Source organism: Oncorhynchus keta, chromosome 22 (genome assembly GCF_023373465.1).
Source record: "Oncorhynchus keta strain PuntledgeMale-10-30-2019 chromosome 22, Oket_V2, whole genome shotgun sequence".
In the NCBI taxonomy this organism is placed as follows: domain Eukaryota; kingdom Metazoa; phylum Chordata; class Actinopteri; order Salmoniformes; family Salmonidae; genus Oncorhynchus; species Oncorhynchus keta.
The window spans coordinates 725,032-749,878 of NC_068442.1; the positions used below are offsets into that span (position 1 = coordinate 725,032).

Sequence of the window (24,847 nt, forward strand, 5' to 3'; positions counted from 1 at the left end):
ATGACGGCTGCGTGGTCCCATGGTGTTTATACCTGCGTACTATTGTTTGTACAGATGAACATGGTACCTTCAGGCATTTGGAAATTGCTCCCAAGGATGAACCAGACATGTGGAGGTCTACAATAGTTTTTTCTGAGGTCTTGCCTGATTTCTTTTGATTTTCCCATGATGTCAAGCAAAGAGGCACCGAGATTGAAGGTTGGCCTTGATGTACGTCCACAGGTACACCTGCAATTGACTCAAATGATGTCAATTAGCCTATCAGAAGCTAAGTAAACTTCTGACCCACTGGAATTGTGATACAGTGAATTATAAGTTAAATAATCTGTCTGTAAACAATTGTTGAAAAAATTACTCTGTCATGTACAAAATAGATGTCCTATCCGACTTGCGAAAACTATAGTTTGTTAAGTTCTTTAGGATAGGGGGCAGCATTTGGAATTTTGGATGAAAAGCATGCCCAAATTCAACTACCTGCTACTCATCCCCAGAAGATAAGATGCATATTATTATTTTCATGTCCGGATGAAAAGTGTGTCCAAAGTAAACGGCCTGCTACTCAGGCTCAGAAGCCAGGATATGCATATTATTAGTAGATTTGGCTAGAAAACACTTTAAGTTTCTAAAACGGTTTGAATCATGTCTGTGAGTATAACAGAACTTATGTAGCAGGCGAAACCCTGAGGACAAACCATTCAGATTATTTTTTTTGACATCACCCTCTTTTCTATGGAAATCCAGATTTCTAAGGGACTTGGTTGTGATGAAGAAGTACGGCCATCTTGAACGAGGGTCACTTCATGTGTACTGTTTGATAGATGACCAGAAAACATGCTTCAGTTTGTTGTCTTCCTGTATTGAACACAGATCATCCCGTCTTCAATTTAACGATTATTTACTTTAAAAAATACCTAAAGTTGTATTCTAAAAATAGTTTGAAATGTTTTGGCAAAGTTTACAGGTAACGTTTGATATATTTTGTAGTCACTTTGCGCAAGTTGGAACCCGTGTTTCTCTGGATCAAACGTACCACATAAATTGACATTTTGGATATATATGGACGGAATGAATCGAACAAAAGGACCATTTGTGATGTTTATGGGACATATTGGAGTGCCAACAGAAGAAGCTTGTCAAAGGTAAGGCATGATTTATATTTTTATTTCTGCGTTTTGTGTCGCGCCTGCATGGTTGAAATGTTTTCTCTCTTTTGTTTATGGAGGTGCTATCCTCAGATAATAGCATCGTTTGCTTTCGCCGAAAAGCCTTTTTGAAATCTGACATGTTGGCTGGATTCACAACACGTGTAGCTTTAATTTGGTATCTTACATGTGTGATTTCATGAAAGTTTGATTTTTATAGGAATTTATTTGAATTTGGCGCTCTGCATTTTCTCTGGCTTTTGGCCAAGTGGGACGCTACCGTCCCACATATCCCAGAGAGGTTTTAACAAGAAATTTGTGAGGTGGTTGAAAAACATGTTTTAATGACTCCAACCTAAGTGTATGTAAACTTCCGACTTCAACTGTATGTATAATATCTGAATCTGTAGCTAGACTCTTACCCGTATACATGGTGGAATGCTTCACAGCAGACTGCAAAACCCCTTTCATTAAATAACACGTCCTGTGTCATTTCTGTTTTGTTTGTACAGCTTGCTTGGCCCGTTGTGTCAAGTTACTCTGGTTCACATTGTCTGATTTCATTTTCAGAGTCAGAGAGAGTGAGCATGGTACGATTGTCCTCCTGAAAGTAATCCATCACAACTTTTTCCCACTGACCTTTGTCGATAGTGCCTGATAAATTCAGGGCAGCAATGTTAGAGACAAGTAGCAACACATTTGTAGTACTCCATGGCTAACGTTATATCTTTATAAAAAACTGCAGTAGAAAGGTTTATCGACTCATAACGAGCAGCTCATTTTATAGACAGAAGATGCTACACGGCAGACCAATCCGAAACTCATCTCTCGGCATGTCCAGCCCATTCATTATCTCAGCCAATCATGGCTAGCGGGAAGGTTCCTGACTTTTCCTGTTGCTAAATGGCACAGATGGCATTCACGTTTGTTATTAAGGCACATGAATGTTCAAATGTTCAAGAAGGCATTTCTGCCCGAAAACCCATTTTGATAAAAAATTTAAAAACATTAAAGTTGAAGCCTCTCCTGTGAAGTCGTGACTTGCGACATACGCCTAGTTTCCTGAAACGAGTCATATATGCAGGTACAAACACTTTGTACGCACGCGCAGAAGCAGACACGCGGACACATATGGTTAGATCTGTTTCAATACCTTTACATGCCGTGTTAAGAGGTAGCAGATATCCCCACCATCTTTTCTGCTTTAGTTTTATTGGTTTCTTATAGACACTGCAAGTCAGTAGCAAGCCCAGTCTCAATCTGTAGCTTAAGGAGAGAGCAGGCCATCAAGGGAAACATGGATGGAAAACCACCTTTGGAGCTACAGAAGAGCATAAAGTTGATCCTCTCCCTTCAATGATTCTTCTTTTGATTTTCATCGGGAAGTCATACATATCCAACTTTCTATTTGAACTGCTCTTGGAAATGTACTTCTCTTGGCGTGTAGGATTTTTTTCCTGCATAACTCTGAACTTAATTCTAGTTGATTCCAACTCCGTCAATGAGTTGTATTGCTGGAGCGACCAGTGAGATCTCTCACAGAAGGTTAGGTGGAGTAGTAGATAGTCTATATTTAGTCTGGAGAGAGTATTAACTGGCCAGAACTGGAAGTGTTACCCGGACCTCTCTTCCCTGTGACACACACACACACACACACACACACACACACACACACACACACACACACACATAGAAACGTAACATGTTTCCCGGACCTCTCAGGCCTGGCCTGGGTCTTCCCTCCTCTCTTCCCTGTGGTCATCATTTTCCACTGGGTCTCCTTTAAAAAAATATGTCTCATCTCATGGGACTTCATGGCTAAATAAAGGCTAAATTAAATATATCACTGAGGGATGGAGATTCTGGAATCGGCATTTCCCTCTTGATGTTTTCCAAGGTCACTGAATATTGATTGATGCCTGCTGCTTAGCCTAGGCGATGATCCCTCTCTACTGATCTAGGATCTGCCATATAATCGTATTCATTATAATCTAAAAGGTGTACCCAATCCTAAATCAGCACTACTAATATTCTGACACTCATTGTGAATATGGGATACTGAACCACCATCTGTTCTGACCAAGGTCGGGTGTCCGGGACATAACACAAAGCACAGCACAGCCCTGGCCCCAGTCTCTTTATCATGCATTGTTTTTATTATCCAGCTGTTCTACAGATAGCTGAGATCCTGTATCCTCCCCCTATATTCCCTCGGACCATACCCTTACCTTTTTCCCCCAGGACCCCCTTTTTCACATTGAAAAAAAAAAATGCCCCCAACCTAAGATATACAGTGGGGAGAACAAGTATTTTTAATACACTGCCGATTTTGCAGGTTTTCCTACTTACAAAGCATGTAGAGGTCTGTAATATTTATCATAGGTACACTTCAACTGTGAAAGACGGAATCTAAAACAAAAATCCAGAAAATCACATTGTATGATTTTTAAGTAATTAATTTGCGTTTTATTGCATGACATAAGTATTTGATACATCACAAAAGCAGAACTTAATATTTGGTACAGAAACCTTTGTTTGCAATTACAGAGATCATACGTTTCCTGTAGTTCTTGACCAGGTTTGCACACACTGCAGCAGGGATTTTGGCCCACTCCTCCATACAGACCTTCTCCAGATCCTTCAGGTTTCAGGGCTGTCGCTGGGCAATAATTACTTTCAGCTTCCTCCAAAGATGTTCTATTGGGTTCAGGTCTGGAAACTGGCTAGGCCACTCCAGGACCTTGAGATGCTTCTTACGGAGCCACTCCTTAGTTGCCCTGGCTGTGTGTTTTGGGTCGTTGTCATGCTGGAAGACCCAGCCACGACCCATATTCAATGCTCTTACTGAGGGAAGGAGGTTGTTGGCCAAGATCTCGCGATACATGGCCCCATCCATCCTCCCCTCAATACGGTGCAGTCGTCCTGTCCCCTTTGCAGAAAAGCATCCCCAAAGAATGATGTTTCCACCTCCATGCTTCACGGTTGGGATGGTGTTCTTGGGGTTGTACTCATCCTTCTTCTTCCTCCAAACACGGAGAGTGGAGTTTAGACCAAAAAGCTTTATTTTTGTCTCATCAGACCACATAACCTTCTCCCATTCCTCCTCTGGATCATCCAGATGGTCATTGGCAAACTTCAGACAGGCCTGGACATGCGCTGGCTTGAGTAGGGGGACCTTGCATGCGCTGCAGGATTTTAATCCATGATGGCGTAGTGTGTTACTAATGGTTTTCTTTGAGACTGTGGTCCCAGCTCTCTTCAGGTCATTGGCCAGGTCCTCCATGTAGTTCTGGGCTGATCCCTCACCTTCCTCAGGATCATTGATTCCCCACGAGATTAGATCTTGCATGGAGCCCCAGACCAAGGGTGATTGACCGTCATCTTGAACTTCTTCCATTTTCTAATAATTGCGCCAACAGTTGTTGCCTTCTCACCAAGCTGCTTGCCTATTGTCCTGTAGCAGGTCTACAATTTTACCCAATTTTACTTGGCCATTGTGGAGAGGTTGGAGTCTGTTTGATTGAGTGTGTGGACAGGTGTCTTTTACACAAGTAACGAGTTCAAACAGGTGCAATTAATACAGGTAATAAGTGGAGAACAGGAGGGCTTCTTAAAGAAAAACTAACAGGTCTGTGAGAGCCGGAATTCTTACTGGTTGGTAGGTAATCGAATACTTATGTCATGCAATAAAATGCAAATTAATTACTTAAAAATCATACAATGTGATTTTCTGGATTTTTGTTTTCGATTCCGTCTCTCACAGTGGAAGTGTACCTATGATAAAAATGACAGATCTCTACATGCTTTGTAAGTAGGAAAACCTGCAAAATCGGCAGTGTATCAAATACTTGTTCTCCCCACTGTATATAGACTTGTTTTAAGCTTATTACCTGCAATTCTACGTAGTTTAACAAGACTCAAGACAATAATAATAAAATGTATAATAATTGATAAGGAAAATAAAATCTAGACCCAATTTCCCCAAATATTATTCCACTACCAAATGTTTTATTATGATAATCTATATGAACCCTCAATTTAATTATACATATTATTTTTTACAGAAAGTGAATTGATCAATTGATAGCGACAGTCACAAATTGTATAAGATTACTTCCCAAGTCAATTTGTAATGACTCCTCTACTTTAAAAGGTTGTAGCTCAGTTCCTGAATGTCATAGAGAGAAACCATGTGCATCAGAGTCATGTCTTCCTCTGGCATTTTACCGCTTGCTTCTAGCCTAAAGCATCATGGATTTATGCGGCGTTTTATATCTACCCCTCAAATCAAGAAGGTGGGGAACCCTTAGGATATCCCCTCTTCCTTCTCGAGGGGCTCACTATATTCATTCTCCTTTTTCTCCCCCTTCTTCCTCCATGGGGACCGACTCTCTGAGTCCAGCTGTTCCACCATGGGAGTAGCTACTGGACTACTGTTCTCTCTCTATCAGTGCCACTCTGTTAGTAGTTCACCATAGTGACGCGCGCGACACACAGTTCATCATTGGAGCGCTCGCGAAAACACAGCTTGACATATATTTAAACAAAAGACCTTGGCCTTGGTGAGGGAGATCTACGATCTTGTGCCAAAACTCAGTGTGAAATTATGATCTGCAAGGCTATACTTCAGTTAAGATGAGAGAAAGATTATAGCTCATAGAATTATTTTTTCAATGTACACAAACACACACTTTATGAGGTAAAAATATGTATTATATCCATTGTACAGGTTGAATTTGGGTTCAATCTCAAACTGCTGCATTTATCAGTTTAGCTCAGGGAATGTTTTTTCAGTTCACATGTATCCCACACTGAATCTTGTTGAGGTAAAAACGTGATATATTATATCTGTCTTACAGATTGAATTTGAGGTCAATGTGGAATCACTGTGTTTAAAATGAGAATATGTGCTCCATTTGATGCGTTCATTCGGTATTTGAATACAGACTAAATATGTTGCCCTAGCTGGAAATGTTTATACATTGAACCCTGCTATGCCAAATAATCCCCCTAAATCTGAGCAGCTGCTGGTTTCCAAATGGCACCCTATGGGCCCTGGTCGAAGGGAATAGGGTGCCATTTGGGATGCAGCCTTGAAATAAACTCTTTAAATGTACGTTTCTGTGGAAACCACCAGAGGAACTATTTTGGCAGTTCCAGGGGAAGGAGACCTACTTGGAAATGTGCCATAGTACAAGACAGAGTAGAGCAGAGAACACATCCTGACTACAGGGAAAAGTTGTTTTAGCTACGCTACCACTAGAGAATACAGATGTGTTACACGGAGCGACACAGGGGAACCCAAGAGCAGACTCAGATGAGGAAACAGGGATGAATTAACCAAAATATTTATTGTTACACATAGAGATATGGAGTGCAGATCCGGGGAAGCTCGGATGACTTGCAGAAAAACCAGATGTGGAGACTGAGGTTGGAGTTAGCTGAGTAGAACAGGGTAAGCAGATCCTGAGGGGAATTTAGGGTAGTTGGGTGGTGAATGTGGAACAGGAGCCAGAGACATATCGGTAAATGCAATGAAACGATAAATGGTGTCAGGCAGGGTAACAGGCACAGCAGAGTAACAGGATCTTGAATAATCATAAATGGATATAATTGCGAACTGACTGTGCAGAGATTATGATCTGGCAGAGTTGAAGTGGCAGGACTGAATTTTGTGGAGGTCTTTATTATGGAACAAGTTGCATCTGGTAGGGATCTGCTCTGACTCCAGCACACCTGTCTCCAACCACACAATCACACAGAGAGGAAGAGGGAGAGAGAGTGTACAGGGGGAGTAACTGCAGGTCAAGAAGACACTGGATGAACACCAGAGGGCATAGCAGGAGCAGATGTGACAAGAGGTGCATTCGGAGAGAAGTTACTAATCTGAAGGCCTTGAGATCCTGCTTTTAGAAAGTATCCAGCTGTGAAATGAAGTCTGCATGCAAGTTTCACTGTTTTGTTTGCTAACTTTTCTGTCACCAACGACCTTGGTCAGAGTTAGGAAGTATTGGGCTGATCTCTGTCAGTCCACTGTGTTCCTTACTTCACGTGCTTTGAGTCTTACAGTATAGTACACTGGTGCTCAGTACAACTGCTCCTCTCTCCTCTATATCCACAAAGAATCTGTGTTTTGTAGTGAGAGGCTCCTGTCAGCGGATGCCAAGTGCTGTAAGACAGGTGGAGCTTAGATCTGTGTTTTCTGTGTGTGAGCCCTTTTAACTAGCGTATTTCAGTATGGCTCTGTAGTGCCGTATGTGTGTAACACACACACATGCACATTGGAGGGGGCTTTACTGGATATAGATCAGTGTGTGTGTTACATCCCCATAAATTATAGTCCTGAGCCACATACAGTCTGTCTGTATGGGGTGTCCTGCTCTATACTTAGTAGTAGACCCACCCTGTGAAACCCAGGCCTTTTCATTATCCCATAACCACTGCGACTGACGTATGCATGCATGTAGGTTATGAGTGTGTGTATAAAGTATAAATGTATGTGTTTTTGCCTGTCTGAAGTGGGATCGTGTCACGTTCTGACCTTAGTTCTTTTGTTATGTCTTTGTTTTAGGTTGGTCAGGGTGTGAGTTGGGGTGGGTTGTCTGTGTTCGTTTTTCTATATTGTGTTTTGCGTTTGGCCTGGTATGGTTCTCAACCAGAGGCAGGTGTTGTTAGTTCTCTCTGATTGCGAATCATACTCAGGTAGCCTTTTCCCACCTGTGTTTTGTGGGTGATTGTTTTCTGTCTTTGTGTATGTCACCAGACAGGGCTGTTTCGTCTTTCGCACCCACTGCCATGCCGTGAGTTACACAGTGTCCCCGGTGCGCAGGCATAGCCCGGTGCGTTACATCGCAGCGCCTCGTACCAGCCGGACTAGAGTGGGCATCGAGCCAGGTGCCATGAAGTCGGCTCAGCGCATCTGGTCTCCTCGGGCCGGGGTACATGGCACCAGCCCTACGCATGGTGTCCCCGGTTCGCCAGCACAGCCCAGTGCGGTCTCTTCCACCTTGCCGCACTGGCCTGGCTACTGGGAGTATCCAGCTTGGTAGGTTTGTGCAGGCTCGGTGCTCGAGACCTCCAGTGCGACTCCAAAGTCCGGTCTATCCGGTGCCTCCTCCACGTACCAGGCCTCCGGTGGCAGGTCTCCGGTGGCAGGTGCTCCCGCCTGTCCAGCGCTGCCAGAGTCTCCCGCCTGTCCTGAGCTGCCAGAGTCTCCCGCCTGTCCTGAGCTGCCAGAGTCTCCCGCCTGTCCTGAGCTGCCAGAGTCTCCCGCCTGTCCTGAGCTGCCAGAGTCTCCCGCCTGTCCTGAGCTGCCAGAGTCTCCCGCCTGTCCTGAGCTGCCAGAGTCTCCCGCCTGTCCTGAGCTGCCAGAGTCGCCCGCCTGTCCTGAGCTGCCAGAGTCGCCCGCCTGTCCTGAGCTGCCTGAGTCGCCCGCCTGTCCTGAGCTGCCAGAGTCGCCCGCCTGTCCTGAGCTGCCGGAGTCGCCCGCCTGTCCTGAGCTGCCGGAGTCGCCCGTCTGTCCTGAGCTGCCGGAGTCGCCCGTCTGTCCTGAGCTGCCGGAGTCGCCCGTCTGTCCTGAGCTGCCGGAGTCGCCCGCCTGTCCTGAGCTGCCGGAGTCGCCCGTCTGTCCTGAGCTGCCGGAGTCGCCCGTCTGTCCTGAGCTGCCGGAGTCGCCCGTCTGTCCTGAGCTGCCGGAGTCGCCCGTCTGTCCTGAGCTGCCGGAGTCGCCCGTCTGTCCTGAGCTGCCGGAATCGCCCTTCACTCCGGAGCTGCCGGAGTCTCCTTCCTGTCCGGTGCTGCCGGAATCTCCCGTCCATTCGGGTCCCGTTGCTAGGGTCCCCAGTCCGAGGGTCGCCGCTCGAAAGGCGCCACGGAGGCGGGTTAAGAGGTGGAGAAAGACTATGGTGGAGTGGGCCCACGTCCTGCGCCAGAGCCGCCACTGCTGACAGACACCCACCCAGACCCTCCCCTATAGGTTCAGGTTTTGCGGCCATAGTCCGCACCGGGGGTACTGTCACGTTCTGACCTTAGTTATTTTGTTATGTATTTGTTTTAGGTTGGTCAGGACGTGAGTTGGGGTGGGTTGTCAGAGGCAGGTGTCGTTAGTTCTCAAGTTCTCTCACGTCACCCCGCTCCTCCGCTCTCTCCACTGGCTTCCAGTTGAAGCTCGCATCCGCTACAAGACCATGGTGCTTTCCTACGGAGCTGTGAGGGGAACGGCACCTCAGTACCTCCAGGCTCTGATCAGGCCCTACACCCAAACAAGGGCACTGCGTTCATCCACCTCTGGCCTGCTCGCCTCCCTACCACTGAGGAAGTACAGTTCCCGCTCAGCCCAGTCAAAACTGTTCGCTGCTCTGGCTCCCCAATGGTGGAACAAACTCCCTCACGACGCCAGGACAGCGGAGTCAATCACCACCTTCCGGAGACACCTGAAACCCCACCTCTTTAAGGAATACCTAGGATAGGATAAAGTAATCCTTCTCACCCCCCTTAAAAGATTTAGATGCACTATTGTAAAGTGGCTGTTCCACTGGATGTCATAAGGTGAATGCACCAATTTGTAAGTCGCTCTGGATAAGAGCGTCTGCTAAATGACTTAAATGTAAAATGTAATGTAAAATGTTAGTTGTCTCTGATTGAGAATCATACTTAGGTAGCGTTTTCCCACCTGTGTTTCGTGGGTGATTGTTTTCTGTCTTTGTGTATGTCACCAGACAGGACTGTTTCGTTTCGTGTCATTCTCTTTGTTATTTTTGTTTTAGTGTTCTGTGTTTAATAAATTCATCATGAACACGTTCCACGCTGCGCATTGGTGCTCCGATCTTGCTACTCCTCCTCAGAAGAGGAGGAAGACAAACATTTACATTTACATTTACATTTAAGTCATTTAGCAGACGCTCTTATCCAGAGCGACTTACAAATTGGTGCATACACCTTATGACATCCAGTGGAACAGCCACTTACAATAGTGCATCTAAATCTTTTAGGGGGGTGAGAAGGATTACTTACCCTATCCTAGGTATTCCTTGAAGAGGTGGGGTTTCAGGTGTCTCCGGAAGGTGGTGATTGACTCCGCTGTCCTGGCGTCGTGAGGGAGTTTGTTCCACCATTGGGGGCCAGAGCAGCGAACAGTTTTGACTGGGCTGAGCGGGAACTGTACTTCCTCAGTGGTAGGGAGGCGAGCAGGCCAGAGGTGGATGAACGCAGTGCCCTTGTTTGGGTGTAGGGCCTGATCAGAGCCTGGAGGTACTGAGGTGCCGTTCCCCTCACAGCTCCGTAGGCAAGCACCATGGTCTTGTAGCGGATGCGAGCTTCAACTGGAAGCCAGTGGAGAGAGCGGAGGAGCGGGGTGACGTGAGAGAACTTGGGAAGGTTGAACACCAGACGGGCTGCGGCGTTCTGGATGAGTTGTAGGGGTTTAATGGCACAGGCAGGGAGCCCAGCCAACAGCGAGTTGCAGTAATCAAGACGGGAGATGACAAGTGCCTGGATTAGGACCTGCGCCGCTTCCTGTGTGAGGCAGGGTCGTACTCTGCGGATGTTGTAGAGCATGAACCTACAGGAACGGGACACCGCCTTGATGTTAGTTGAGAACGACAGGGTGTTGTCCAGGATCACGCCAAGGTTCTTAGCGCTCTGGGAGGAGGACACAATGGAGTTGTCAACCGTGATGGCGAGATCATGGAACGGGCAGTCCTTCCCCGGGAGGAAGAGGAGCTCCGTCTTGCTGAGGTTCAGCTTGAGGTGGTGATCCGTCATCCACACTGATATGTCTGCCAGACATGCAGAGATGCGATTCGCCACCTGGTCATCAGAAGGGGGAAAGGAGAAGATTAATTGTGTGTCGTCTGCATAGCAATGATAGGAGAGACCATGTGAGGTTATGACAGAGCCAAGTGACTTGGTGTATAGCGAGAATAAGAGAGGGCCTAGAACAGAGCAAACAAACGTTACTGATAGCCTATATATGTCTGTCTGTACACACAGTGATGTACTGTACTACGCTGACTTGGTTTACTTTCACTATAGCTATACTGTAGAATAGATATATGATTATACCGGCATTGTTTATCCTTCATGGACATGTAGGGTCAATTGCAACGAAAATGCAGAACTTAACGTGCCCCTGCAGGTTAACGCTGTATTTCTTAAAAAGATACTAACGGGAGATAACATGTTAAAACAAACAAAAATTCTTACAGATCAGTTGGTCTCTCATGTTACCTTGCCATGTGATTATGATACTAGACAGCTGTGTCTACGTTCTGGACTTATGAGTGAAAAAATACTTAGAGTATAAGAATATAGAAATAGTGGGCTGTTTCACCATCAATGGAAAAATAATATGTGTGCTATTTGAAATAACTTTATTACACTACATTTTCACTTGATAAAAAAACATAATTATATAAGTATCATGATTGACTTCATTTAATACACATTTCAAATATGGACAGTCCAGGGATATTTCCCCCAATCTTGATAAGAAATTACCATACTTTTTAAAGACAACTTTCTTTTAAAATAAATTATAAAATAACAATAGGCTACACAAACAGTAGTTTACCATTCATATAAGGTGACTGGTATTGCCACAGTATAGATTTAACAAAGGCAGGTTCTGAAATTAATATATTCTGCACCTTGAGCCAATATTTTGAAGTGACTTATTGCGTTTTATCTTTAGAGCATTTTGGCTGGCTTGATGTGACTATATTGTGATTGTATTATTCATGGAACAGGGTTGAGTAAAAGGTTATCATGCAGTATATAGGACTCTCTGGTTCTTCTGGCTGTGGCCCCAGTGATTTGGAGCAGAAGCTCCCCAAGTACAGGTGTGCCAAGCCTGTAGCATCATACCCAAGAAGACTCGAGGCTGTAATCGCTGCCAAAGGTGCTTCAACAAAGTACTAAGTAAAGGTTCTGAATACTTATGTGAATGTGACATTTCCGTTTATTTTATTTTACATGAATTAGCACCAAAAAAAACTGTTTTTGCTTTGTCATTATGGGGTACTGTGTGTAAACTGATGAGGGGATTTTTTTTTTAAATTAATTTTAAAATAAGGCTGTAATGTAACAAAATGTGGAAAACAACTAGGGTTCTCAATACTTTGTGAATGCTCTGTATCTCCTCCTTTGCTCTGGTGGGCCATTTAAACTCTTGTAGTCCAGAGAATTGCTAGAATGTTTAGAATGCCTCATTTGAGCCCTGGTCTGTGGCAGACCACGTTGCTTTGCTTGACTACGGTACTACTGAATGCACAGGTTAGATGGTACTTCATCTGCCACATGTGCATACCTTTTTAGTTGAGCATACCTTTTAGTCCAGGAGTAGGCCTGATTTTAGCTAGTAGGTAAAATGGATTCTGGTTTAGTGTGGGCTGAGAGTTGACCTTTTCCACTATGTCTTCCCTACAGAGGAATCCTCTACTACCCTGAAGGTAGTGTCCTACATTTTCATCAGTGTGGGGTCTCTTTCCATGGCCATGGGCTTCCTGGGCTGTATAGGAGCCATCTATGAGATACGCTGCCTGCTGGGCCTGGTGAGTAAACACACACACCGAGTAATATGAAGTGGAAATATGATGTGAACCCTTTGGAATTACCTGGATTTCTGTATAAATTGGTCATCAAATTTGATCTTCATCTAAGTCACAACAATAGACAAACAGTCTGCTTAAACTAATAACACACAAACAATTATACTTTTTCATGTCTTTATTGAACACAGTGTAAACATTCACAGTGCAGGGTGGGAAAACTATGTGAACCATTGGATTTAATAACTGGTTGACCCTACCTTGGCAGCTATAACCTCAACCAAACGTTTTCTGTAGTTGCGGATCAGACCTGCTCAACGGTCAGGAGGAATTTTGGACCATTCCTCTTTACAAAACTGTCTCAAAACTGCAATATTCTTGGGATGTCTGGTGTGAACCGTTCTCTTGAGGTCATGCCACAGCATCTCAATCGGGTTGAGGCCAGGACTGTTGCATCACCCAACTTCTGTCGAGCTTCAATTGGCGGACAGATAGCCTTACATTCTCCTGCAAATATCAACTTTTATGACCAATTTATGCAGAAATCCAGATAATTCCAAAGGATTCACATACTTCTTCTTTCCACTGTACACACAACACCACTACTAACACGCTAATGCTAAACCTAAAGTTTCACATTTCAAATTACTCATTGACTCTTGGGTCTTCAATTCTTATTTGGCGGCCCTGATTTGTTGTGGAAGTGTTTATAAACTAGATGTCGACCAATTATGATTTTTCAACGCCGATACCGATTAATCGGCCGGTTGATATATATATATATATATATATATATATATTTGTAATACTGACAATTACAACAATAATGAATGAGCACTTTTATTTTAAGTTAATATAATACATAAATAAAAATCTATTTAGTCTCAAATAAATAATGAAACATGTTCAATTTGGTAAAAATAATGCAAAAACACATTGTTGAAGAAGAAAGTAAAAGTGCAATATGTGCCATGTATAAAAGCTAACTTTTAAGTTCCTTGCTCAGAACATGAGAACAAAGCTGGTGGTTCCTTTGAACATGAGTCTTCAATGTTCCCAGTTAAGAAGTTTTAGGTTGTAGTTATTATAGGAATTATAGGACTATTTCTCTCTATACCATTTGTATTTTAAATACCTTTGACTATTGGATGTTCTTATAGGCACTATACTATTGCCAGCCTAATCTCAGGAGTTGATAGGCTTGAAGTCATAAACAGCGCTGTGCTTCAAGCATTGCGAAGAGCTGCTGGAAAACTCAGGATGGTGCTGTATGAATGAATGTTTACGAGCCTGCTGCTGCCTGCCACCGCTCAGTCAGACTGCTCTATCAAATATCAAATCATAGACTTAATTATAATGTAAAAAAAACACACAGAAATACGAGCCACTATTATTGTCAAATCCGGAAACTATCATTTAAAAAAGAAAACGTTTATTCGTTCAGTGAAATACGGAACCGTTCCGTATTTTATCGAACCGGTGGCATCCATAAGTCTAAATATTGCTGTTACATTGCACAACCTTCAATGTTATGTCATAATTATGTACAATTTTAAGAAAGCATTGATGTTTATGGTTAGGTATATTGGTGCAACGACTGCTTTTTTCGCGAATGCGCTTTGTTAAATCATCACCCGTTTGGCGAAGTAGGCTGTGATTCGATGATAAATGAAAAGGCACCACATTGATTATATGCAACGCAGGACAAGCTAGTTAATCTAGTAATATCATCAACCATGTGTAGTTAACTAGTGATTATGTTAAGATTGATTGTTTTTTATAAGATACGTTTAATGCTAGCTACCAAATTACCTTGGCTCCTTGCTGCACTCACGTAACAAGTGGTCAGCCTGCCACGCAGTCTCCTCATGGACTGCAATGTAATTGGCCATAATCGGCATTCAAAACCGATTGCTATGAAAACTTGAAATCGGCCCTAAATAATCGGCCGTGCCGATTAATCGCTTGACCTCTAGTATAGACGCAAAGAGTCCTGTTTGGTCTATGGAGGATTGTTAGTTAAATACCATCCTAGGTATGTGTGGATTTACTGTGATGAGAGGGTTAAAGGAGGGTGAGGAGGAGTTACAGGGAGATAAACCTGGGAACTTCAGGGGTGTAGTAAGGGCAGCCATGCTCTGCTTCTACGAAAACATTTCAAATGACATACATTATTTCAGTGTCCATTCAACTTCTGAGATTCCATTTCAGATTAACTAAACTGACTAACATTTCAAGTCAATAACATTGATTAACGTTCTCTGTAAAACCTGGTTTGGCCTGTGTCATACAAACTAGACCATTGTTGTTTTGAACTGTTATAATGAACCTGTCAAACTCACTTTCCCATGATGCTCTCTGTCTGTCTCTCCCCAGTACTTCACCTGCCTCCTGCTCATCCTCATTGCCCAGGTAACCGCTGGGGTGCTCATCTACTTTCAGAGAGACAGGGTGAGTTATACCTTCCTCCCTATGTCCTTCCCTGTTCTTTCTACCCCACCCTCTCTCCATCTTCATCTCCCTCTGCTTCACTCTTCTACCACCTCTCTCTTCATCCCTCTCCCACCCCCTTCATCCTTCTCCCTCTTTGCCTTCCTTGTCCCCCTTTAACAATCCCTGCCCCTCTCCCACCCCATCTCCCGAGTCCCGCTCTCCCCCCTTCACCTTCCCTCTCTTGGCCTTGCAGCTGGGACATATCTTGCATTTCCACTCCCCCCTACACAGCTGTACCTTCCCTGACTCCTGGGAAGGCCTTCTCAGAATCCCCCCTCTGACCCCTGACTGTGATGGAATGTACAGTTAGTGTTGGTGTAACAGGAACAGGGTGTGCCAGGAGTGAAGCATTGTTCTGTGATGAGTCAACGGTTGAGTTCCGATTCTCGACCCTTCTCCAGAAGTGTACTTCCACTTATGGATTTAAAAGGATTTAAGAAATATGGTGGAAACTTCCTCCAGCCATGCTTGCTCCAATGCAGTGTTTTTAGGGGGGATTGAACGGGTAGACACTACTGGGTGAAGAGTAGAGAATCGGATCGCAACCCATCAGTGGAAAGTGAAAGACTGAGAGCAGGTGGGGTTGAGGGAGAGATGTGTGAAATCTGCAGAGGAAACGTGTATTGCTGTACTGTGGTGTTGTATGTTTTCATTGTGAGCAGTTCATACAGGTAGTTCCGCTTCTACTCGGGGGGGGCAGGCTGGGGATTGATGTGGGGGTGAGGGGTGTGAAAGGTTGTGGAGGGGGAACGATGTGGAAGGCATTTGCTTGTGAAATGTGTTTCCAGCTCTGTCGTGACGGTTGCCAACTCTGAGTGGCTGGTGAAATGACAGCACGGGGATGGAGATGTGTCATCACGGTGTATAATGGCACGTCACACCCTATAGGTAGGAGAGGGGCACAAGCAGCACCACAAGGGTTGGTCAACTGTAAATCTACTGTAACTCTAACATTAAAACAGCATAGATACAAACTTGAGTGTCAGCTATTTGAGTTTTTACCAGAGTCAAACTGCTCAAGCTTTTATTTAATTGTTTAACACAAAATTGAGGTAGAATAATGATATTCAAGATTTCATAACTTGTTGGGACCTGTGATTCTTGTTTTATAGAAGAAAGAAGAGTAGGCTAATGGGTGAAATTGTGTGTGTGTGTGTGTGTGTGTGTGTGTGTGTGTGTGTGTGTGTGTGTGTGTGTGTGTGTGTGTGTGTGTGTGTGTGTGTGTGTGTGTGTGTGTGTGTGTGTGTGTGTGTGTGTGTGTGTGTGTGTGTGTGTGTGTGTGAACAAACGGGAGTGTTTTGTTTGAGCCGATCTGACCGGTTTAAGTTCTGTTAGCTCAGCCGTTCCCATGATCCACTTGAATCTCATGACTCACGATAGGTGGGGGTTGCTATGGTTGTATGTGTGTGTGAATGCTTGCTCTCTGTGTTTAGGATTTACCACAGGCCAGGGCAGGGTGGCACACTTTCCCAGAACAGGGTTGGGCTCCCTCACCACTCCTCCCCTAATTAAGGCATGTAGGCTAGGCACAACTCCCCTGCCTCCCTACCATGTGGCCCTGTAATATACACTCAGTGTACAAAACATTAGGAACACCTTCCTAATATTGAGTTGCACCCCCTTTTGCCCTCAGAACAGCCTAAATTAGTCGGGGCATGGACTCTACAAGGTGTCGAAAGCGTTCCACAGGGATGCTGGCCCATGTTGACTCCAATGCTTCCCACAGTTGTGTCAAGTTGGCTGGATGTCCTTTGGATGGTGGACCATTCTGGATACACGCAGGAAACTGTTGAGCGTGAAAAACCCAACCTGGCCCCGAATACCATTCCTCGTTCAAGGGCACTTCAATCTTTTGTCTTGTCAATTCACTCTCAATGGCACACAAACACAATCCATGTCTAAAATGTCTCAAGGCTCAAAAATACTTCTTTAACCTGTCCCTTCCCAGTCATCTACATTGATTGAAGTGGAGTATACAAGTGACATCAATAAGGGATCATAGCTTTCACCTGGATTCACCTGGTCAGTCTATTCCATGAAAAGAGCAGGTGTTCCTGATGTTTTGTACACTTAGTGTATAGCTTGTTGTCATTATTTGTATATAGAAAGGCAATTGAAACATGACATTGTGCTGTTGATGTGTGCATTATTACCCATGCTCTGTGCTATATTCAGGTTTCATAATATTAGTGCATCATGCCTAGATAATATTAGTACCTTTTTTAGTACCTTTTCTTGTCCTAACTTTGAAAGTTAAATTAGCTCATGCATGTATTATTTCCTTTGTCTCCCTATGCAGCTGAAGCATGAGATGTCCAACATCATCAAGGGGATGTTGATCAACTACACTGGTCAGAACAGGACCACAGAACACACCTGGGACTATGTACAGAGGACGGTGAGTAGCCTTAGTTTCCACTTTGTCAATGTTGATATTTACACTGAACAAAAATAGAAACGCAACATGTAAAGTGCTGGTCCCATGTTTCACGAGCTGAATAAAAGATCCCAGAAATGTTCCATCCGCTAGTGGAACCGCTCGCCAACAGCCAATGAAATTGCAGGGCGCCAAATTCAATCAACAGAAATCTCATAAATCATACAGGTATTAGGCACCATTTTAAAGATACAATTCTCGTTAATCCAGCCACAGTCTCTGATTTCAAAAATGCTTCACAGCGAAAGATCCACAAACGATTATGTTAGGTCACCACCAAGTCACAGAAAATCAAGGCCATTTTTCTAGCCAAAGAGAGTTGTCACAAAAAGCAGAAATATAGATAAAATGAATCACTAACCTTTAACTTGTTGTAACTCCCATCTGACACTAATTAGCATAATGCAACGGACATAAATATTACTAGAAAATATTCCTATTCATGAAAATCACAAGTGAAATATATTGAAATACAGCTTAGCCTTTAGTTAATCACCCTGTCATCTCAGATTTTCAAAATATGCTTTACAGCCAAAGCAAGACAAGCATTTGTGTAAGTTTATCGATAGCCTAGCATAGCATTATGACCAGCTAGCAGCAGGTAACTTGGTCACGAAAATCAGAAAAGCAATCAAATTAAATCGTTTACCTTTGATGAGCTTCGGATGTTTTCACTCACGAGACTCCCAGTTAGATAGCAAATGTTCCTTTTTTCCAAAAATATTATTTTTGTAGGCGAAATAGCTCCGTTTGTTCTTCATGTTTGGCTGAGAAATCCACCGTAAATTCACGACAACGCCGGAAACTATTCCAAATTAGCTCCATAATATCGACAAAAACATGGCAAACGTTGTTTATAATCAATCCTCAAGGTGTTTTTCAAATATCTATTCGATAATATATCCACCGGGACAATTGGTTTTTCAGTAGGAGCGAGAGGAAAAATGGCTACCTCTGTATTTTACGCAAGAATCACTCTGAGAGCCATCGGGTGACCACTTGCGCAATGTAGCCTCTTACGGGTATTCTTCAACATAAAGGCGTGAAACTACGTCTCAATGCTGTAGACGCCTGGGGAATACGTAGAAAAAGGAATCTGGTTGATAGCCCATTCACTGCTCAATAGGGACGCATCGGAACGCAGCGCATTCAAAACATGAGTCACATCCGGATTGGATTTTTCTCAGGCTTTCTCAGAACTGCATCAGTTCTGTTATACTCACAGACAATATTTTTACAGTTTTGGAAACAAGTGTTTTCTATCCTAATGTTACGATTAATGAGTGAAGAGGTGTGGAGTCAGGCGCAGAGAGCAAAAGGATGTGGGAAAAACACGCTTTAATGTCCAGGAAAAATAACATGAACAAAAGTAGGAAAACAAATGATCAGAAATAATAACGGACAGCGCGAAACCCGAAAATGCAAACAAAAATCACTCTAACACAAAACAGACGAACAAGCCCGCACGAAACAGAAACGGGCTGAACAAACTTATATAACCCCACCCTAACAACCAAACAAGAAACAGGTGATACCAATCAGACAAAACAAAAACCAGAAAAGGATCGGTGATAGCTGGTAGACCTGTGACGACGACCGCCGAGCGCCACCCAAACAAGAAGGGAGTCACCTTCGGTAATATTCGTGACACCTAAGCTGTCAATTATATGCATATTCTAGCATCTTGTCCTGACAAAATATCCCGTTTACTTTGGGAACGTTATTTTTCCAAAAATGAAAATACTGCCCCCTAGTCACAACAGGTTAATGATCTTGACACTCAGATGACACGTGGTCCTTCTAGCACATAGAGCAGGATATTTCATAGAATGTTACACATGACTGTAAGTTGCTTTGGATAAAATGTAAATGTTTTGTATGTTTTGATCGATAAAGTGAATATTTATATCCAAAATCTCAGTTTACATTGGCGTGTTATGTTCAGTAGTTCCAAAGCATGCAGTTTCAGCAAAGAATTTAACTGGTACATATGAATCATGCTTTCTCTCCCTATTTCTCTTTCTTTTGTTCTTTCTTTCTGCCAATCCCCCCTCTCTCTCTCCCCCATCCTCTTCCCACCTCCCTGTCCTGCCCCCCCCCCGCCGCCTTCCAGATGAAGTGCTGTGGTTGGACTGGCCCAGGCAACTGGTCGGAGAATGTATGGATCAGGAACAGTTCTGTCTCCATGTACCCTTGCTCCTGTCGGAACGAAACCCTGCCCGGGACAGACGTCAAGGAGACAGGGCTCTGTGAACACTTGTCCAACATCCTCCCGGTCTACGAAACGGTATGTTGAAGGGGGGAGATAGAGAGAGGGGGGGACAGATATCAAGGAGTAGGCTGTGTGAACACCTGTCTACTGACCTGCCTGTCTACAAAAACGGTATGTTGGAGAGAGGGGGAAGGGAGGGAAAGCTAAAGAGAGAGGGTGGGATAGGGGGGACTGACATTAAACCATGCTCTACCGGTCTGCCAGTCTACGAAACGGTATGGAGGGAGGGAGGGGGACAGATGTCAAGGAGACTGGGCTCTGAACACCTGTCTGCTGACCTGCCTGTTTATGAAATAGTATAGAGGGAGGGAGGGAGGGGGACAGATGTCAAGGAGACTGGGATCTGTGAACACCTGTCTGCTGACCTGCCTGTATACGAAGTAGTATAGAGGGAGGGAGAGGGACAGACGTCAAGGAGACTGGGATCTGTGTACACCTGTCTGCTGACCTGCCTGTATATGAGCCACGCCCTGGCTCTTGTTCATTAGGGCAAACCATAGATAAACTTCTCTGTTTATATTTATTTTGAACAGAAAATGTATTTTTAGCAAAGGTCTGTGTCATCTCATTACAAAGTTATATTCCTATATGAATCTAATCAGACTCCACCTGACCATCCGACAGCAACCTTGTCATGTCCCAGATGGTAATTCAGTAAGGCAGGACTACGGTAGTACTTAATCACCCTGCTCACCCTGTTGACAGCAGCAATCCCTGTTGTTTGTGTTGAGTAAAGGCCTCTATTCACACAGCAGAGACACACACACAGCAGAGGGCTGATGAATGTTTCCTATGTTTTCCCGTAAGGCTGCTGGACTGTTATTATAGAGGGACCCTTTTTATGTTCTCTCTTTCCAGCCAGCCTCTGGTTGTTATTCTACCGCTCTACAGGCCCCGCCAAAGACAACACACACACACACCGGTATGCATGCTGCACTGAGCCTCGTCCAAAGACAACGGTGGTGTTTGGAGAGCGCTCTGTGTCCTGGCCCGTTTGGATAACCCCTTTATTCTTACCTCTTTCTGCACACCTCTCTCTCCCTCTCTCTCCCTGTATCTATTGCTCTCCCCCTCTCTATTTCTCTCAATCTCTTTCTCTAAATAGTAACCACAAATCACCAGTCTCAACGTCAACAGTGAAGCGGCGACTCCGGGATTACATTTACATTTACATTTAAGTCATTTAGCAGACGCTCTTATCCAGAGCGACTTACAAATTGGTGCATTCACCTTATGACATCCAGTGGAACAGCCACTTTACAATAGTGCATCTAAATCTTTTAAGGGGGGGGTTGCGGGGGGTGAGAAGGATTACTTTATCCTATCCTAGGTATTCCTTAAAGAGGTGGGGTTTCAGGTGTCTACGGAAGGTGGTGATTGACTCCGCTGTCCTGGCGTCGTGAGGGAGTTTGTTCCACCATTGGGGAGCCAGAGCAGCGAACAGTTTTGACTGGGCTGAGCGGGAACTGTACTTCCTCAGTGATGCTGGCCTTCCAGGCAGAGTTGCAAAGAAAAGCCATATCTCAGACTGGCCAATAAAAATAAAAGATTAAGATGGGCAAAAGAACACAGACACTGGACAGAGGAACTATGCCTAGAAGGCCAGCATCCCGGAGTCGCCTCTTCACTGTTGACGTTGAGACTGGTGATTTGTGGGTACTATTTAATGAAGCTGCCAGTTGAGGACTTGTGAGGCGTCTGTTTCTCAAACTAGACACTCTAATGTACTTGTCCTCTTGCTCAGTTGTGCACCGGGGCCTCCCACTCGTCTTTCTATTCTAGTTAGAGACAGTTTGCACTGTTCTGTGAAGGGAGTAGTACACAGTGATATACAAGATCTTCAGTGTCTTGGCAATTTCTCGCACGTAATAGCCTTAATTTCTCATAACAAGAATAGACTGACTAATTTCAGAAGAAAGGTCTTTGCTTCTGGCCATTTTGAGTCTGTAATCGAACCCACGAATCCACAAATGCTAATGCTCCAGATACTCAACTAGTCTGAAGAAGGCCAATTTCATTGCTTCTTTAAACAGGACAACAGTTTTCAGCTGTGCTAACATAATTGCAAAAGGGTTTTCTAATGATCAATTAGCCTTTTAACCTCTTGGTCCTACCTGGCACGCAGGCGTCCCATCTAGACATCTGGAAATGCAAATGCGCTACGCTAAATGCTAATAGTACTAGTTAAAACTCAAACGTTCATTAAAATACACATGCAGGGTATGAATTAAAGCTACACTCGTTGTGAATCCAGGCAACAAGTCAGATTTTTAAAATGCTTTTCGGCGAAAGCATGAGAAGCTATTATCTGATAGTATGTAACACCCCAAAAGACCCGCAGGGGACGTAAACAAAATAATTAGCATAGTCGTCGCTACACAAACCGCACAAATAAAATATAAAACATTCATTACCTTTGACCATCTTCTTTGTTGGCACTCATAGATGTCCCATAATCACTATTGGGTCTTTTTTTCGATTAAATCGGTCCATATATAGCCTAGATATCGATCTATGAAGACTGTGTGATAAACGGGAAAAAAATAGCGTCTTATAACGTAACGTCATTTTTTTTTATTAAAAAAGTCGACGATAAACTTTCACAAAACACTTCGAAATACTTTTGTAATGCAACTTTAGGTATTATTAAACGTTAATAAGCGATCAAATTGATCACGAGGCGAAGTATATTCTTTAGCTGTCCGTCTGGAAAAAATGTCTGTGTAATTCTCAACCAAAATATCCGGTCGGAGACCGGAGGAAATGCGTTGCCTTGCGTCTGTTTGACCAAGAAACAAAGCCTAGGCAAATGACAAGACTCTAGACAACGTGTGGAAGCTGTAGGTATTGCAACCTCAGCCCCATTAAATGTGGTTCACCTTTATCAATGGGTTCAAGTCGCGCATGGATATATATTTCCATTTTCAGTGATCAGATTTTCCTGCGCTTTTCGATGAAACGCACGTTCTGTTATAGTCACAGCCGTGATTTAACCAGTTTTATAAACGTCTGAGTGTTTTCTATCCACACATACTAATCATATGCATATACTATATTCCTGGCATGAGTAGCAGGGTGCTGAAATGTTGAGCGATTTTTAACAGAATGTTCAAAAAAGTAGGGGGTAGGATTAACAGGTTAAAATGATAAGCTTGGATTAGCTAACACAACGTGTCAACCAACACAAGCCTTCCACAAGCTTGGGTGAATTTTGGCCCATTCCTCCTGACAGAGCTGGTGTAAATGAATCAGGTTTGTAGGACTCCTTGCTCACACACGCTTTTTCAGTTCTTCCCACACATTTTCTATAGGATTGAGGTCAGGGCTTTGTGATGGCCACTCCAATGCCTTGCCTTTGTTGTCCTTAAGCCATTTTGCCACAACTTTGGAAGTCTGCTTGTGGTCATTGTCCATTTGGAAGATCCATTTTGCAACCAAGCTTTAACTTCCTGACTGATGTTGCTTCAATATCTCCACATAATTTTCCTACCCATGATGCCATCTATTTTGTGAAGTCCACCAGTCCCTCCTGCAGCAAAGCACCCCACAACATGATGCTGCCACCCCCGTGCTTTACAGTTGGGATGGTATTCTTTGGCTAACAAGATTCCCCCTTTTTCCTCCAAAAATAACGATGGTCATTTTTGTCAAACAGTTCTATTTCAATTTCATCAGACCAGAGGACATTTCTCCAAAAATTACAATCTTTGTCCCCATGTGCAGATGCAAACCTTCGTCTGGCTTTTTTATGGCGGTTTTGGAGCAGTGGCTTCTTCCTTGCTGAGCGGCCTTTCAGGTTATGTCGATATAGGGACTCGTTTTAATGTGGATATAGATACTTTTTTACCTGTTTCCTCCAGCATCTTCACACGGTCCTTTGCTGTTGTTCTGGGATTGATTTTCACTTTTCGCACCAAAGTACGTTCATCTGTAGGGGACAGACCAAGTCTCCTTCCTGAGCGGTATGATGCTGCGTGGTCCCATGGTGTTTATACTTGCGTACTATACTTTGTGCAGATGAACGTGGTACCTTCAGGCGTTTGGAAATTGCTCCCAAGAATGAACCAGACTTGTGGAGGTCTGATTTCTTTTGATTTTCCCATGACGTCAAGAAAAGAGGCACTGAGTTGAAAGGTAGGCCTGGAAAAACATCCACAGGTACACCTCTAATTGACTCAAATGATGTCAATTAGCCTTTCAGAAGCTTCTAAAGCCAGGATATAATTTTCTGGAATTGTCCAAGCTGTTTAAAGGCACAGTCAACTTTGTGTATTTTATCTTCTGACCCACTGGAATTGTGATACAGTGAATTATATGTGAAATAATCTGTCTGTAAACAATTGTTGTAAAAATTACTTGTCATGCAAAAAGTAGATGTCCTAACCGACTTGCCAAAACTATAGTTTGTTAGCAAGAAATTTGTGGAGTGGTTGAAAAACGAGTTCTAATGACTCTAATCTAAATGCATGTAAACCTCCGACTTCAACTGTATGTATAATATCTGAATCTGTAGCTAGACTCTTACCCGTCCGTATACATGGTGGAATGCTTCACAGCAGACTGCAACCCCTTTCATTTTTTTTGGGGGGGGGGCAAAAATGTGGGGCTCAAAGCTGCCCTGAATGACGGTTCGCCACTGTGTACGGTATGTACATTACCTGGATTGTGCCATTCAAGGTTTTCTCAAATTAAAATCTGTCTCTCTCTCTCTCTCCCCCCTCTTTCTACAGGGCTGCATGCATAGTGTGGAGGGCTGGCTTCTGGAGAACTGTGGAGTTATTCTTGGAATCTGTGTTGGAGTGGCAGTCATTGAGGTATCGCACACACACACAGGCCCTCACACACACATTACATACATGCCCACACACAGTCCCTCATCCTGTGAGGTATGAATGTGTATGCATCCTGCACCTTCAAGATTAATAATAGGAGGTCTACTGTGCCCCACCCTGTTTCT

The 24,847-nt window shown here is 43.8% G+C and overlaps 1 protein-coding gene across 1 annotated transcript in view; it reads left to right on the top strand.

The window, feature by feature from the left end:
- LOC118400934 (CD82 antigen-like) overlaps positions 1 to 24,847 on the top strand; it is a 51,754-nt gene that overhangs the window by 23,888 nt on the left and 3,019 nt on the right. The window contains exons 4-8 of the mRNA XM_035797971.2: positions 12,567 to 12,691; positions 15,065 to 15,139; positions 17,481 to 17,579; positions 19,732 to 19,905; positions 24,621 to 24,704. Coding sequence (XP_035653864.2) covers positions 12,567 to 12,691; positions 15,065 to 15,139; positions 17,481 to 17,579; positions 19,732 to 19,905; positions 24,621 to 24,704 — 557 coding nt within the window. The remainder of the gene's footprint in view (positions 1 to 12,566; positions 12,692 to 15,064; positions 15,140 to 17,480; positions 17,580 to 19,731; positions 19,906 to 24,620; positions 24,705 to 24,847) is intronic.